The sequence below is a fragment of the Mesoplodon bidens genome (assembly GCF_964165515.1).
Source record: "Mesoplodon bidens genome assembly, chromosome: 15".
In the NCBI taxonomy this organism is placed as follows: domain Eukaryota; kingdom Metazoa; phylum Chordata; class Mammalia; order Artiodactyla; family Ziphiidae; genus Mesoplodon; species Mesoplodon bidens.
The window spans coordinates 65,618,074-65,634,213 of NC_138171.1; the positions used below are offsets into that span (position 1 = coordinate 65,618,074).

Below are 16,140 nucleotides of genomic sequence, written 5' to 3' on the forward strand. Positions count from 1 at the left end.
TAGCTGCTGCTGTCCTGACCTTTATCTTTAATTTTAGGCACCTTCCTGTGTGAGTCTCCAGTGTTAGCCATGCATGAAGAAAACGTTTATACAGTGGAGCCAAACCGAGTCCAAGTTCGAACCTGGCAGGTAAATTGCTGCTCTAGGGTGAGTGGCCTGTGACGTTAAAGACAATTAGAGCAGAGTTTAAAATGCCATCTCTAAATCAAGCCAGAGCCTGCTTAATGACTTCACTCAACCACATCAGATTGCCCCCACTAGGTGCTTGGTTGTAAAAATGGATTGTCGGGTAGCCGCTCCATCGACAGCTCTTGTGACTTCAGAAATCAGGAGGTGAGGCAGTGGCCTTTTGCAGTGAAAAGGACTACATGGCTGGACCTTGAGTGCATGGGGGTGTGAAATGGGAGGAAATTTTGCTGTGTTTAATGCGCATCTTGAGGGCTGAGGGGTCGTCAGTTCAGGACGTATCTTTAGGCAGACCTTTTTCCCTGCATGTGTCCGAGGGTGAGGCCAGGATGGGAGCAATGTGTGCCTCCAGGATGACAGGCCTTTAACACACCATTCTGTTCCCTCCGGGTGGTGTGCAGTAAGGAAACCCTGCCCACATCCCGGGCACACTTGCTGGACCCCCAGGGCTGACGTGGTGTATTAGTTTCCTGAGCCTGCCATAACCAATGACCACAAACGTAGTAGCTTAAAACAATAGAAATTTATTTTCTTCGCAGTTCGGGAGGTGTGGGCAAGGTTGGCTCCTTCTGAGGCTCTGAGGGTGAATTTGTCCCATGCCCCTTCCAGCTTTTGGTGTTGCTGGCATTCCTTGCGTTGCTCAGCCTGTAGACAGATCACTCCAGTCTTTGCCTCCATCTTTACATGGCCTTCTCCCTGTGTCTTAGAAGGACACTTGTCCTTGGATTTAGGGTCCACCCTAATCCAGAGTTGTCTCCTTTTGAGATCCTTAATTATATCTGCAAAGACCCTTTTTCCAAGATACATCCAAATGGATGTATCTTTCAGGGGCTACCATTCAGCCCAGTACATGCAACAGTGTTCTGCATCATGGTTGAGGACATTTGTTATGGTACTGGTTTTAGCTCTCAGTATGACTGCTTTGTCCAGCTCTGAGCTCTTTCCTGGGGTCCAGCATTTGATTTCCCAGGGCTGCCATGTCCGTGTCCTTGTACCTCACAGCCTGCACGTCCACTCTTGCATTCAGCAATTCCTGAAAGAGCTTCCGTGCAGTTCTACTTTCTAGCAGGAGGATCAGACAGTAAAGGTGCACACTGAAGTGTGGAGGTGGGTGGGAAGTATTGCAGGGGGTGGCATTGGAATAGAGACCTGACAAGTGAGGGAAGCACCCTCAGCCCCACTCGCCTCCTGGGGCAAAGTGCAGGTGGAGGGAGCTGGGGCCTGGTGAGATACCTGCCCTGCTTCAGGTCAAAATGGAGACATAGAGGCTGGAGGGAAGGAGGGATGGGCCTTGCATACTGCTGATAGTTGTGTAGGGGCATCAGCTGTGGACATAAAGCCGAGGCAGGGAGGGGCCCTCCTAACAAAAGATGAGGGAGCAGCTGGGTTATCAGAGGGGTGACCTGCGGAGCTGGAGAGTGGAGACATGCAAGGAAAGAAGGAAAGGTCTGCAGGGAAGGGGCGAAAGGCATACTGGGAAAGGAGGGTAGGGCTGCTGGAAAATGGGGGATTGGCATACTGGGAAAGAATGATAGGTCTGATGGGAAGGTGCAAAGAGCATGCTGGGAAGGGGCAAGAGGCATACTGGGAAAGGGGCGAAAGGCATACTGGGAAAGGGGCAAAAGGCATAATGGGAGAGAATGAAAGACCTGCTGGGAAAGGGCGAAAGGCATGCTGGGAAAGAACGATAGGCCTGCTGGAGAAGGGGGAAAAGGCATACTGGGAAAGAATGATAGGCCTGATGGGAAGGAGCAAAAGGCATGCTGGGCAAGGGGTGAAAGGCATACTGGGAAAGAATGATAGGCCTGTAGGAAGGGGTGAAGTGCATACTGGGAAAGAAGAAAAAGCCTGCTGGGAAGGGGCAAAAGGCATACTGGGAAAGAATGATAGGCCTGCTGGGAAGGGGTGAAAGGCATACTGGGAAAGGGGTGAAAGGCTTGCTGGGAAAGGGGCGAAAAATCAGCTGGAAATCATGGCGGGAACTTAGGAGCGTTTGACCACAGACAGTCTAGAGTTTAGACTTTTTTGTTGATTTTTAGCTTAAGGAATATGTGACCATGGTGATTAGTAAAGTAATGCCAGCCTGTGTAAGGAATCCATTAGCACCTCTCCTCTCGTCGGAAAGCTGGAGTGTGTCTCCAGACCTTTCTCCCTGCCCGTGCATCCATCACACACAAACTGCAGTTGTTGCTGGTTTGTGTGGTGATGGGACAGCCGTTATGTACCTCATGGTTCTCGCAGAAGCTTCCTCCAGGCCGGAGCGCAGAGCCCCGCTGGTTCCCGTGCTTCCTGCGGGGCACTGCGAGGAGAGGCGGGAGCTGAGCGGCGGGAGCTGAGCGGGGGCTGGTGTCTGACAGACACCCGTGGAGGCAAAGCCTCAGGGGACTAGGTGGAAGTTGGAAGGCAGGAAGTGTGGAGCCCGAGTGACATGGTGCGTTTTGGCTTGTTTTTTTCTTGGTTTTGTGTTTTCTTCCTAGAAGATCACTTCTGTGTGGGAAGGACTAGGGCAGCTGGTGAGCAGTGAAGGCAGGTAGGAGAGGCCACAGGTGAGAGGTCCGGGGGCTTGGAGCGGGACAGTGGGCAGGCAGCCAGGCCAGAGTCGGCAGTTAGGGGCGTGGTGAGCAACTGGCGTAGGAGGGAGGAACTGAGGACTTTCTAGTTGTCTAGTTTGCGGGTCTGTGCTAATTGTGGAGCCTTAAGGTGGAAAGTAGAGAAGCAGAGCAGGGCTGGGGGGGAAGGGTGCAAGTGTGAGGTGCCTTGGACACCCTTCAGAGGTGTCCCAGTGTTACCTGAAAACCAGGTTCGCCTCTCGGTGGGTGTCAGCCAATAGACACAACCAAGCTAAGATCGAGAGAAGGAAGGATTTATTATTACTTGCGGCCAGTAAGGAGAACACGGGGGATCTTTCCCAAAACAGTGTCTCCCTGAACAGCAAAATTGGGGAAGTTTTAAGCGAAGGGTACAAGCATATTCACAAAGGAGTTTGAGCAGAGGAGAATTCAGGGTAGAATTGGGGCAAAAGTCAACAGAGTCCAGGCTCTGTGGATTGAAGTCAGTGGGTGGGAGCCTTACTTCCTGCAGAACTCAAAGGTGTATTATTATATATATCCCTTGAGGAACCAGGACCTGCCGCAAGGCTGCTCCTCCCTTGTTTCTGCATTCCCTCCCTAAGATCATTAATTGCTGAGGCCTGTTCTAGGACCAGCACTGTGGCCAGTCTTAGATCACAAAATGGCTTAGGCTAAAATGGGTCCTTTTATGTCAAGAATACCAGTCCTGGTTCTCTTTCTCCACCCGCCCCCAAGCCTATATGCTTACACCAGAGCCAGCTGGAAACACTGCTCCGGAAGCAGGAACCCGGGCCGCGCTCTGAAGCAGGGGTTGGGAATTGGACATATCATTGAGGCAGTGCGGAAGGAGAGGAGGTCAGGTTTGCACTGCGTACAACGTGTCAGGAGCGGCAGAGGAGAGGTCGAGCAGAGGAGGCTGAGACCCTCGCTCTGTCCTCACCAGTGAGCCTGTCCTCACCAGTGAGCCACCGCCTGTGACTGTTGTTCGCTTGTTCCACAAACGTATACTAACCTCCCTACTGGGTGCATCAACATGAAGATCCGATTCCTCAGCTTGGAACTCACCCCCACGCTGTTTGTCCCTCACCCTGAGTTTCCTGGACGGGTTGTGCAGATTCCTGGCCTGCTCCTCAAGTCTCTGTGCCTGGCACTAGGAGTCTACTAAGTTCTGTTGGAACGCCCCCCCAATCCCGGTTGTCCAGCCTGCTCCCCGCTCCCCCTGCACTGGGACCAGGCCTCCACCTGCTGCCCACTCACTGTTGGGGTGCCCTGCTCCCAGCCCAACGCCATACCAGGCAGGCACTCACTGGGCGCTGCTTGAATTGAGCCAGGAGCCTCTCTCAGCTCCAAGGACAAGGGTCGGTCCATGCACAAGACACACGAAAGCCTAAGCTCTGTGCAGGCCTGACTGTGGTCACTCTTTCCAAAATGCTATTAAAGGAAGAGTGACACTTTAAAACATAAGTGATTTGAAATCACTTGTGGCTCAAAATCCTCCAGAGTCTTCCAACTTCATGTAGAACAAAATCTGACTCTCCACCTTGGCCTGCACTGATTACCCACTTGGCCTCTGCTCACTGCCCACCTCGGGGGCCACCCCTTGGCCACCGCATTCCTTCCTGCCGTGCTGGCTCCTCCTTGTCCTGGAAAGCGGGGCTCAGCTCTCTAATAGGTGGCTCCTTCTCCCCAGTCTCAGTTCAGGTTTGCCCCACAAAGACCTGTTTCTCAGGCATTTACTGACGTATGAGGTACACACAGGAAAGCAAGCATGTTGTGTGTGCAGCTCAGTGAGTTTTCACAGATGGACGTATCCGTGACGCGACCACCATCCCTTCCGCTCGCAGCCTCCCCCAGGGGTGACCACTTAGAGGACATTAGCCACACAGTCAGTTTCATTGGGGCTTTAACATAAGACCTTGCAGGCGGTACCTCCTGGACCAACCCAAGCAGGTGGAATTCAATGTCTCGCCACCTTGATAGTTTTGTTTTAGCATTCTGTCCGTCACCTGTCTACACTTGCTCAGGTTGAGTTACGTGTGTACTTGCTTGTTGACCTGGCTGCTACCTGTCTCCCCCTCTGAACATAAGCATCAGGGATCCCCCCGGGGCAGGGCCCCGTCCTCCCCTCCCCATTTGGGGTGAGACTCCAGCAGAGGGCAGGGCCCTGTGAATAAAGCCTCCCTGAATTCCCTGTTCCCTCCTTTTTTCTTCAGGGGACTGTGAAACAACTCCTGCCGTTTTCCGAGACAGAGGGGAACCCATGCTTCTTTGACATCTGTGGAAATTTCCTGGTTGTAGGGACAGACTTGGCTCACTTTAAAAGCTTTGATCTATCCCGAAGGTACAGTTTTTGTCCAAATAAAAGTATTAAATTTTTTTTTTTTTTTTTTTTTTTTTTTTTTAAATTTATTCTTTATTTATTTATTTATGGCTGTGTTGGGTCTTCGTTTCTGTGCGAGGGCTTTCTCTAGTTGCGGCGAGCGGGGGCCACTCATCATCGTGGTGCGCGGGCCTCTCACTGTCGCGGCCTCTCCTGTTGCGGAGCACAGGCTCCAGATGCGCAGGCTCAGTAGTTGTGGCGCACGGGCCTAGCTGCTCCGCGGCATGTGGGATCTTCCCAGACCAGGGCTCGAACCCGTGTCCCCTGCACTGGCAGGCAGACTCTTAACCACTGCGCCACCAGGGAAGCCCCTAAATTTTTAAAATTAGTCAGGAGGCAGTGTGGTGGGTAGAAAATGGAGAGGAGGCAGCAAACTGCTTATGTTCTCATTTCAACATTAATGTGCAACTTACTTTTTTGAAATGTCTTATGTCTTGATTTAAATTCTTCATCTTTGCATGAAGGGTAAGGGACCAGCATCACTATGTGATGGACACATGACACAGTGCATTTGTCAAAATCCATAGAACTTTACAGCTCAAAGTGAGCCTTAATGTCTGCAAATTTAAAAAATCAGTTAAGGGGATCCCAGGATGGAATGCAGATAAGGCAGAACAACCCACCATTCGTGAGTGTGTGGAACTGCCTCCCTGGGAACCAGGTGCCGCCTGGGTCACCCTGGGACCTAGTGGGACCGTGAGACTAAGGGCTAAGGGGCCGCATGCGGCATGTGCTCTGCAGACGAAGTCAGTTCCCACGGGGCTCAGGGAGCAGTACCCACACTGCCGTCCACGCTGGACGTGAGCAGCCGAGGGATGGGATGGGGGCCCGAGGGGAGCCAGCTTCTCGCCTGGGTGGGAGGTTCCAGATCAGCAGGGGTGGAGGCTGGAGTGACCCCTGTGCTGGTGCATCCAAGGTGGAGATGTGAGTCTGAAGCAGAGTGCAGCTTCACGTAGACGCAGGTGGATGCGTATAAAGTTACCATGGCTATGAGGATACACACCAGTCAGTACACACACAGCCTGGCTCTGTCAGCCGTGGAGGCCTGGGGGCAATGGCACCCCAAGAGCAACGAGCACACCCTGTGCCTGGATCTGGGTCTCTTAAGTCCTCCTGCAGTAAAGGGAACTGATCTCCTCGGAGAAATGATGCTGGGACCGATACTGGGACTGAAGCAGGAAATACACCAAATGAGCCTGGAGACTCTGTCCCAGCCCAGAGGGGCCCAGGGAGACGAGACAATTAAATGTCAAGTGGGGCCCAGATGGGGGCCTGGGACAGACAGAGGACACTAGGGGAAAAGTAAGGAAATGTGAATAAAGCAAAAAAAATCATGATGAGATACCTCTACAAGCCAGTGTTGTTTCTAATGGCAACAAACTGAAACAACTAAACAGGGGATTAGTTAAATAAATTTTAGCTTGTCCACACAGTGGAAAAGCACACAGCTGTAATGAAGTATGGGCAGCAGAGACCCCGGCCGGCTGTGCTGTGGGGACGATGAAGCATCCTTAATAAGCTGCTCCTGTGTGAGACAGGGACAAAATACGTGTTCGTGTTTGTTCACAGAAACAGAACTTTAAAACCTCACCCACCAAATAGCAGATTGTTATGTTGTACAGCTGAAACTAAGATAACGTGTGTGTCAATTATACCTTGACAAAAAAAATGTAAAAATAAAAAATCACCCTATGTTCTGAGCTCAGCCCATTTCCCGGGTCTCACATTACCAAAGTGAGAGCAGTTGGGCCCAAGCGGAGCTCAGTCCTCTGGGCCCAGGTTCCAGGCCACTAGGAGAAGGGGCGCCTGCCATCCCACAGTGGTGCCACTGAGACCTTGTCCCTCCCCACAGAGAGGCGAAGGTGCACTGCAGCTGCAAGAGCCTGGCAGGGCTGGTCCCCGGCGTGGGGGGCATGGCCTCCCTCAGGTGCAATGCCAGCGGCAGCAAGATCAGCATCCTCCTCAGCAAGGTGGGTCCCCTCGTGCACACGGCTCGTCCCACCCCTCCAGCTGGCCCTTCTGCACCCCACACCCCGCGCCCTTGACGTCCCCTCCTTCCTCGGCGGGCGGAGTGGTGGGGGAGCTTTCTGTCTGGCCTCTCCTCGCACCTGGGGCCACCGTTCACCTCCCCACCTTCCTTCACTCCCTGTTTCATCAGGAGCAGTGGTTTCTGCTTTGCAGAGACCCTCACCTCTTCCCTTTTCTGCCTCTTTTCATCACCCGACTAAATTCTCTGGGCACCAGGGGTGACGACTGTGGAAGGACCTTGGAGCCTCTTGCTTAGAGAGACACACGATGTGGGTGTGAAGGAGGCAGGTGGCTGGGTCGCCTGTTCTGGAGGAGCTAGTGCCTTCCCACCCGGCAGTGTCTGTTCACGCTCTCCTCATGCATTCACTCACACATTCGTTTGCTCACTCATTCATTCACTCATTCATTCATTCACTCACTCATTCACTCATTCGCTCACTTATTTATTCACTCATTCTCTCACTCGTTCATTCAAGAGTGGATTGCTGGTTGCCCTCCATGTACCACACACTTTGCTGGCCACTGTAAACACAAACTGATTTGTTAAATGGGGGAATCGGCCCCTCCCCTCAGATAAGCAGACTCGAGTAAATTTTTACAACCCTGGTGAGAGCTGAGAGGAGAGGTGCAGGGCTGGAGGTCAGTGGTAGGTGGAACAGCTCTCAAGAGTTCCGGAGGCTTCCAGGGGAGGTGGAGGTTGAGCCCAGGTGTGGGCTCGCCGGGTGGGCAAGTGATGGGGGCACAGCCCTGCCAAGGCATCAGAGTGCGACCCCGTGGCAGAAGCATGGCTTCGCCAAGGTCTCCGGTCACTGGCAGAGGGGGAGGCCCAGGCTAAGTGGTCAGTGGGCTGTCACAAGGTGGAAGATCCCTTGGGGCCCATCACAGCCATACTTGGCTGTAGGGCAGGGAAGGACAGTGGCTGAGAGGAGCTGGGTGAGGAGCCTTTGGGGGATGGAGTGGGGTCCTGTCTGGTTGTTGAGTTAAGGCATTTGAAGGGCGGCCTGTGGGCAGTTAGACACAAGCCTGAGTCTCAGCCGGGAGGTCTGGCTGGAGGTGGGGGTCCTACCAGCCGGAGGCCCAGGGTGGACCTGGGGAGGCTGAGGGAGGGGAAGCAGCTGAGCTGATGGGGAGAGACAGGTAGGCACCACACACCAGGCAGTCCTGGGTCACTCATTCCTTCAGTGGTCAGGACACTGCCCGGGTATCCACGCACAGGCAGGAGACACCCACACAGGAGGTAGGCAGGGTATCGGGACGTGGTGCTGGGCAGTCCCGGGAAGGGCATTTTCCTTGGTGCTGGGTGTGGACGCTGGTGAGAAGCACGGACTGCTGAGTGACCATTGTCTCCGGAGGCCTGATTCTAAAGAGCAGAGTGAGCTTGAGGGAGCTCAACGCTCAGACCAGGGTCGGGAATACTCGCCCTGGTGAAAGAAAAAATCAAAGAAAGAAAAGTTGAGCTAGGTTAAGGGGGCTTGCAGTAAAACATAGCTCCCCTGCCCTACTGGCACTCCCCAGGGGAGGAGATGCTGGGAGAAGCAGGAGGAGAAGGATGGGATGGAGCCCCTCTCCTTGCAGACCGGGGCGGGGTGGGGGTGGTGTCTGGGGTGGAGACTGAGTCCTGGCCCATCTTAACGTGTCCCAGACGCTTCGTTGTTTGTCATTTTGCTTAGCGAATTGTGATGACTAGAAGCTTGCATTTTTATTTAGTCAAACCTATTGATGATTTTTAATTTATGATTTCTTCCATTGCTCTTAAGCTTACAGTATTTTCTTTTGTCTAAGATATCAGTAATTTTTCATTTTCTTGCCTTTCTTTTCTTAAGTAAGCACGTCCCTTTACCATCCCGGTATCTGTGGGAATAAAGGTTTAACAGTTCTTGGCATTTTGCCCCAACAACCAAGCTGGTTCCCTTTTCTCAGCTTTTCTGAAGCTTCTCTATGGCGTTTACTTCATTTTTACTCACCTGTGTGAGAATTAGTTTATCAGAATCTCGGTCCCTCCTTGTCGCCATGGTTAATCCACCTCAGGTAAGATGACATCACGCTCAAATCTGTATTAAGAACAGCTAGACAGCCATAGTCGACCTGCACAGTCTGAGAATTTGTCTTCAGTTTTCTGAAATTAGAAAGTAGTAAATCATAGCCATTTCAGCAGGATGAAAGTAAGCTGACGTTCGAATTACGAACGCTGGAGGCCTACTCATGGGAGCAGCCGGGTGGATGACCCGGGCATCTCTTCCAGGCGTGTGGCTCTCAGTGGGCGGGTACCCTGAGCTCCAGCTCTTTCTTCCCCAGGCTGACAACAGCCCCGATTCCAGAATCTGCTTCTACGACGTGGAAATGGACACAGTGACCATCCTCGACTTCAAGAGGGGACAGATAGATCAGAGAGAGACGTTGCCCTTTAATGGACAGGAGACTAAGAAGTAAGATTGTGGTTTGGGAGGATTTTGTTGGAAAAAATGTTGAAAACGATGTTCAGTTACTTATCGGCCTCGAGGCAGGTTGTTGCTAAGTTTACTTCACCCTTGGAAGAGCTCAGAGATCACGAGTGGTGTAAACCAGAGGTGAAATAGAAACAAACTCCCCTGGTCAGTTGGGGTGGATTTGAGTCTCTAATCTGTTTTCCAGGTTCTAAGGTTCTGGAGTCATGGGGTTGGAACTCGAGCTTCTGAAAGGGCTGCAACTCGAGTGTCCACAAGGGCAGCCTGAGTCTTGGGGCACAGAGGGCCCATCAGCGTCTCTTGGCGTGGAGAGTGTTTCTGAAAACACAGTGGGGCATTGGGCGGGTATGCATTCTTCAGGACATTGATGTACCACGTGTGTGAGGGTCCGTCTCTCTCTTTCAGAAGCCAGGCCCTCGCAGATGAGAGGCTGATGAATCTCGTGCCTGTGAGCCACTTCTGGGATCAGAGTGAGCCCAGGCTGTTTGTGTGTGAAGCCATGCGGGAAGTGCCGGGCGCCCCGCTGCAGCCAACGGACGGGAAGGCCCTGGGCGATGCCAGCACAGACCCCACGGTACTACATGCTGTCGCCTTTGTGTTTAGATTGGTGGGGACGTGGCAGGCTCTGTCTTCGCAACATGGTCCACAGGGAAGTCCTGGGGAATGGATTCAGGAGAGCGAGTGCCCATCCCCAGGATGCCAGGGGACACCTATCCCCTCTGGGTTGACACTGAGGGCTGGCCCCACCCTCTGTCACGTGCCATTTTCTCTCGGCGGTTCAGAGCTCTTTATCAAAACAGTTAACGTGAACTTACCCCTTGATGTCAGCTCGTCCTGTGGGGTCCAGTTACTGAGGCCGACTCCTCAGTCATCCCCCGAACAATTGGCCCCCTTGCCCCTGTCTCCACCCCAACCCCCGGCTTTGCAGGGCCTCCCTCCCCAAAACTCGTGACTCTCGGGCCCAGGACTCCAACACTTTCCAAATCTTGGGTCCTGCAGGACACCCAGCGATCCCTGAGAAAGCCTGGGGGCTGCATGCGCCTCTGTGACCCAGAGGGATCTTTCGTAGGGTTCCTCAGTAGGTCAGCAAAGGCTGGCCGGCCCTAGAGCTTCAGGTGACTTGTGTCCCTGCCAAAGGGACTTCCCTCCAGGACGTGAGAGGCTGGATCCCCTGAGGCTACCAGCAGCGGGTTTCCACACCCTGACGTTTTCAGAAGCAGATCGATCTCTGGGTCTGAAATATGAGTGGCGAGAGGAGCGCTGTTGGCATCTGTGTCACTGGAGTGGAGACTCGAAGACGAGAGAGAGGGTCTGGTGAAGAGCAAGTTGGGGGCACTCGCTCCCACTTGGAGGGTGGGGGCATGGCCGGCAAAGGGCTCCTGGTCTTGGGTGAAGATGGTGAGGAGACACAGGCACTCACACAGCAGGGCAGCCACCAGCCCCTCGGCCTCCGCGTCTCCTGGGCAGAAGGGTCCGCGGCCGAGTCCTGCAGGACAGGGTCCCACCAAGCACCGCCCTCTCCACTATCCCTCCCTGAGAGCAGAGCAGAGTCTCCATGTCAAAGTCAAGAAACTGAAGGGGCTATTCTTGAAACAGGGGAGCTCCTGAGCTTCACTCACCAGTGCGGGTGGAAGGGTTAGTTTTTGCCACAAGATCAGCGAGATGGGTCTAGTGGCTCCCAGGCCGGACGAGGTGCGTCCTCCAGGAGGGGTGTCAGAGAAGAGCGGAGCCTGGTGTGGTTGCTGTGTGCCCCGAGGAGGAAGGGGGTTATCTGTGTTCCCGTGTGTTGGCCCCTCTACTTTCTTTGTATTTTATGTAAATATCCCAGCAGTGAAAATGGGATTGGGTGAGGTTCAGGAAAGTTATTGCCAAACTAAGACAGAACGTCTCCCTCTGCAGGCAGACGTGCTGGTCCTGTCATTCTTCGTCTCTGAAGAGCACGGCTTCCTGTTGCAGGACAGCTTCCCCCGGCCTCCCGTCTTCCAGACGCTCCTGGGAATCCAAGTGCCCCATTATTACTTCACGAGAAAGGTGGGAGCCTCCACGTGCGTGGCCGTGTCTCAGGCCCTCCTCCCCACTGGGGCTCTTTCGTTAAACAAGCAAACTGTGTGCCCTTATTTGTCGCCTGAGGTTCCTGCAGATCCGAGGTCTCTGTGTGGGGAAAGGCAGGCAGGCAGCAGCACTGCTGAGGGTTGTCCCTTCCGGCGTCCCCCAAAGGCACCGTACCATTCCACTTTCCTGTCTTCTTTTTTAAAATTCTAGCTGGTTTTTTAAAAGTACGTATTCCTATATTCACTGTAGGAAATTCAGAAGCTTCAAGTATAGAAATAAAGACCAAGGATGCTGCAAATGTCCGTGCTCGCAGCCCCCAAAGATGGTCGCCAGGAAAGGCTGGCAGGCAGCCTTTCAGGAGAGGTTTTGTCCTTTGCCTACGTGTGTGTGCGTTACATACACTGGTTATTTTTATTTTTTTATTTTTATTTATTTTTTTGATGTGGACCGTTTTTAAAGTCTTCACTGAATTTGTTACACCATTGCTTCTGTTTTATGTTTTGGTGTTTTGGCCCTGAGGCATGTGGGATCTTAGCTCTCCCACCAGGGATCGAACCCGCACCCCCTGCATTGGAAGGCGAAGTCCCAACCACTGGACCACCAGGGAAGTCCCACGGGTGTGTTTTTAAATTTTTGATCAAACAGGGTTGTTTTCAGCACACGCCACCCACCCCCTCCCCCACCGCCAACAAGGGTATTTTGGATGAGTTACTTGCCTTCCCTGGAAACTGGTCTCCAAGTCCCCACGGTCCCTCCTAGACCTGAAATCAGCCATCCTCTGCCCCGAGATGCCGTGCTGATCACGGGGTGGGTGCATCTGGGGGGTAGGGGTGGCGGAATGCCCAGACCAGTTGAAACACTGGTTGAGCCACCTGTTCTCAGCCAGGCGCCCACACCGCCTGCACAAAGGAGGCACAGCTGCGCTGGGACCTGAAGGCCACAGCCTGTCGTTCATGCCTTCCGTTCTGCAGGACTGCAAATGCGCTGGCCGCTGCTGCTCCTATTCTCGTAAAATCTGCAGAGTCCTCCCCTTCGTCAGCTCTTTGGGCTCCCCTGCTGCGTCTTTCTTTACTGTTGTGTCAGAAGAAGGACTGAAGTATGTAGACTTTTACTTGGATTTTTTTGGCTCTTAGCCTAGGGTGATTTAAAATCAACCCTAAACGTGAACTCTGTATTTTCTGCAGTTAGCAAGTGTTCCTTTTTTAGCCAGAGGTAAGGGCAGACCCCAGAGGACCCCCAGAGATGGCGGACATGCCATCTGAGCTTGGCTATCTCTGCCGGCTCCGGAGCTGAGGCCCCTTGCCTGTGTGAACGGCTGTCTGCTCAGAAGCCAGGACTCAGGTCTCCCCGGGCCCCTGCCAGAGTTATTACTGACCTGAAGAGGTTTGGCAGGAAGGCCCAGGGTGGGCTGTCTGCTCTTTGTTCTGTGACTGTCAAGGGCGAGCCGTGTGGGTCTGTGGGTCTCAGGCTGTGCTGAAGCCCTCATGCAACGTGCCCCCCTGAGACCACAGGCCAGGGTTGCCCCTGGGAACAGTATCCCCAGCCATCGAGGTCAGCAGCGAATAGTCTTTTCGGCATTTTGACTTGTGATTCGATGCAGTGAACTTTGTGAGGCTGTGTGGTTTCGATTCCAGGAGCCCCTGCGCTCCGTCCATGCAGGTTTTCTGAGTTACCTCTTTTGAATAGACCAGTGCCTCCAGACCAGCATTTTTCTGAATTTCATTCTTATTTAGTGCTTTTATACGTTTTCATTTCTCTTTGATTTGAGACTCAAAACGTAGGGACAGCCTTTGAACTCCCTCTCTTGGGCATTTCCCACGTCTTCACGCCTGGGCTTGTTTCCCGCAGTCTGAGCACCGTCCTCCCCTCTGCCAGCCCCTCAGCTCTCTTCCCCCCGAGCGCCCACTCGGAGCTGTTGGCCCAGCAGAGGCCTGGGTGATGCTCCTCCCTGTTACCTGAGCTTTGCAGTTGCCCCAAGATGTGGTTTTCTTTGTTTTAAGCGACAGCTGTCTGTGTGCTGACACCTCCCGCCTCACATGCTCCAGCTTTGTCGGGGGCCTGGCACGGCGTCAGCTCCTCGTTAGGGCAGCACGAACAGTCTTGTCTCCTGATGCTTGCGGTGAGGAAGTATTTCACTTACCTGTGTTTGCAACACAGGAAGTCTTATTCATTTGATCTCTCAGTGCGGGAGAGGAGGGGCCCACTCAGCCTGTTTCCCTGAAGCGCCTGGCGTCCCGAGGTTCCCGTCCGCACACTCAAGGGTGTGGTGTCAGTCGAACAGCCCTGGGCCTCCAGCTCCCACGTGTGTCCAGGGCAGGTGGCTCATCCCCTCGAGAGCAGAACCCAAGGCGAATGCAGGCAGGGGGCACCATGAGCCGTGACCACGGGTGCACTTGTTTTTGTGAGAATTCCCGCATGTGCTTGCGGGGAGCAGGGCTCTAATGAGGACGGGGCATCAGACCCACAGCAAGGCTGACGGAGGTCAGGCTGCTGTCTCGTGATTTGTGAAACCACAGCAGACAGCAAGTGCCCCCCACCATGGTTTTTGTGTCCACATTTTCTGAAGGTTTCCCACTCTGCAAAATCAGCCCAAACTTGAGGACTCAGCTTCCCGCCGGATGTGACCCGGCCACTCGGCCACAGACCCTGACCAGGGCTGCTCCAGGCCTCTGCTTATGCTCTGCTCTGTGCCTGGAGGGTCTCCGCGTCCACACCTAGGTCTGATGAATCCTACCAGGGTTTCAAGGCCCAGATCAAGTGACCCCAAAGTTGGGGGCTACAGTTGAACTTCAGAAGGATCCGTGACACAGGAGCTGCTGGGAACTGAGTCAGAGGCAGGTGGTGAAGGAGTCAGAGTCACAGCAGATACAAAACTGCCATGGTGGGGGAGTGGGATCCAAGGAGGTGGATCATGACCTCTCTTTACATGGGGGAGCCTGTGTAATCAGATGAATGGACGCTGCAGAGAGAGAGCAAGCCAGGTGGGAGACCGAGGTGGGTGTGTGCGGGTCCAGCCCAGGGGCGAGTGGAGGGCATGGAACCCCGTCTAGCTGGGAGGAGGGAAGTGGACTTAAGAAGGATTTGTGGCTGGAGCTGGTGCAGAAGTCATGGTCCAGACAGTGCACTAAACTGTGCTTGTGCTGGGACCACAGGATTTCCTTCCTCTGCCTGCATGGGAGGGTGTGGCGGGGGGGGGCCTGCACTAGGTGAAGGTTCTGAGAAGCACCAGCAGAGGGCTCACCACCACTAATCCAGGTTACATTTTGGAAACTTCTACCTGCAGTGATGCTGGCATCGACTTTAATACCCTCTGCACATGTACACAGGTCTGACTTGATAGTAAAAGCTCTTTCTAGGAATTTTACAAACGGCCTTGGGAGGTAGGGATTTTCGCACCTGTTCACGGCTGTTGAGCAGCTGATGTTAGTGCCTTAGCGGCCGGCAGGTCCCTGTGTGTCAACAGCCTGCGTCACCCGCTGTCTGAAGCCAGAGCCCCAAGTTCTGGTAACTTCAAGGGGCCTGCAGACGTGTGTTGTGTTTGCCGAGAGCATTGCTGAATATGGGGTCTGTGTGCAGAGGGTCCCCGCAGCTGACGAGTACCCCCAGGGAGAGACCCGGTGTGGGCCCTGGCTTTGCAGGGATCCACAAATAAACAGTGCCCTTTGTCGTTCAGCCAGGAGAAGTGGACCTCGAGGACCAGGTGGAGTCCGGGTCCCAGCACATCCCCCAGACGGTGGGCAGGAGGCCCCTGCGGGACTTCGTGGGGCTAGAAGACTGTGACAAGCCCACGCGGGATGCCATGCTCAACTTCACCTTCTTCCTGGCTGTCGGGGACATGGACGAAGCCTTCCGGTCCATCAAGCTCATCAAGAGGTGAGGGTTCTGCTCGCGAGGTGTGCCGTGCCCAACTCCCTGTGGCCCTCCTTCGGGTCTCTTCCCTCCCCGCGAGTCTCATCGTCGCTGACTCTTCTTGGCGTTCCTGGTGTCTCATGGGTTTTCACTCAAGGAGATGCTGGTGCTGGTGGAAACCCGGTTGTATATGGGCACCTGGCTGGCCTCGCGATGCTCGGTGTCTCATGGGCTGTGATTTAGTTGTTTTGATTTACTTTACAGTGGACACTTCCTAGTTGAAAGTTCTGCAGTTGCTAAATATTTATAACATCTGTCTGTCCAGGAATAATTGCGCTAAACAGAAAAGTGTTTTTTGTTTTTGGCTGCGTTGGGTCTTCGTTGCTGCACACGGGCTTTCTCTAGTTGTGGTGAACGGGGCCTACTCTTCCTTGCGGTGCGTAGGCTTCTCATTGCAGTGGCTTCTCTTGTTGCAGAGCACGGGCTCTAGGCGCACGAGCTTCAGTAGTTGTGGCACACAGGCTCAGTAGTTGTGGCACACGGGGCTTAGTTGCTCCGCGGCATTGTGGGATCTTCCCGGACCAGGGCTTGTACCCGTGTCCCCTGCATTGGCAGGCAGATTCTTAACCAC

General features: G+C 53.8%; 1 protein-coding gene across 9 annotated transcripts in view; it reads left to right on the plus strand.

The window, feature by feature from the left end:
* IFT140 (intraflagellar transport 140) overlaps nt 1–16,140 on the plus strand; it is a 70,791-nt gene that overhangs the window by 22,903 nt on the left and 31,748 nt on the right. For all 9 annotated transcript variants that reach the window (XM_081257686.1, XM_081257682.1, XM_081257688.1 and 6 more), the window contains 7 exons: nt 38–129; nt 4,970–5,097; nt 6,989–7,106; nt 9,460–9,590; nt 10,014–10,182; nt 11,508–11,639; nt 15,334–15,533. In XM_081257686.1, the coding sequence (XP_081113812.1) occupies nt 38–129; nt 4,970–5,097; nt 6,989–7,106; nt 9,460–9,590; nt 10,014–10,182; nt 11,508–11,639; nt 15,334–15,533 (970 nt within the window). The remainder of the gene's footprint in view (nt 1–37; nt 130–4,969; nt 5,098–6,988; nt 7,107–9,459; nt 9,591–10,013; nt 10,183–11,507; nt 11,640–15,333; nt 15,534–16,140) is intronic.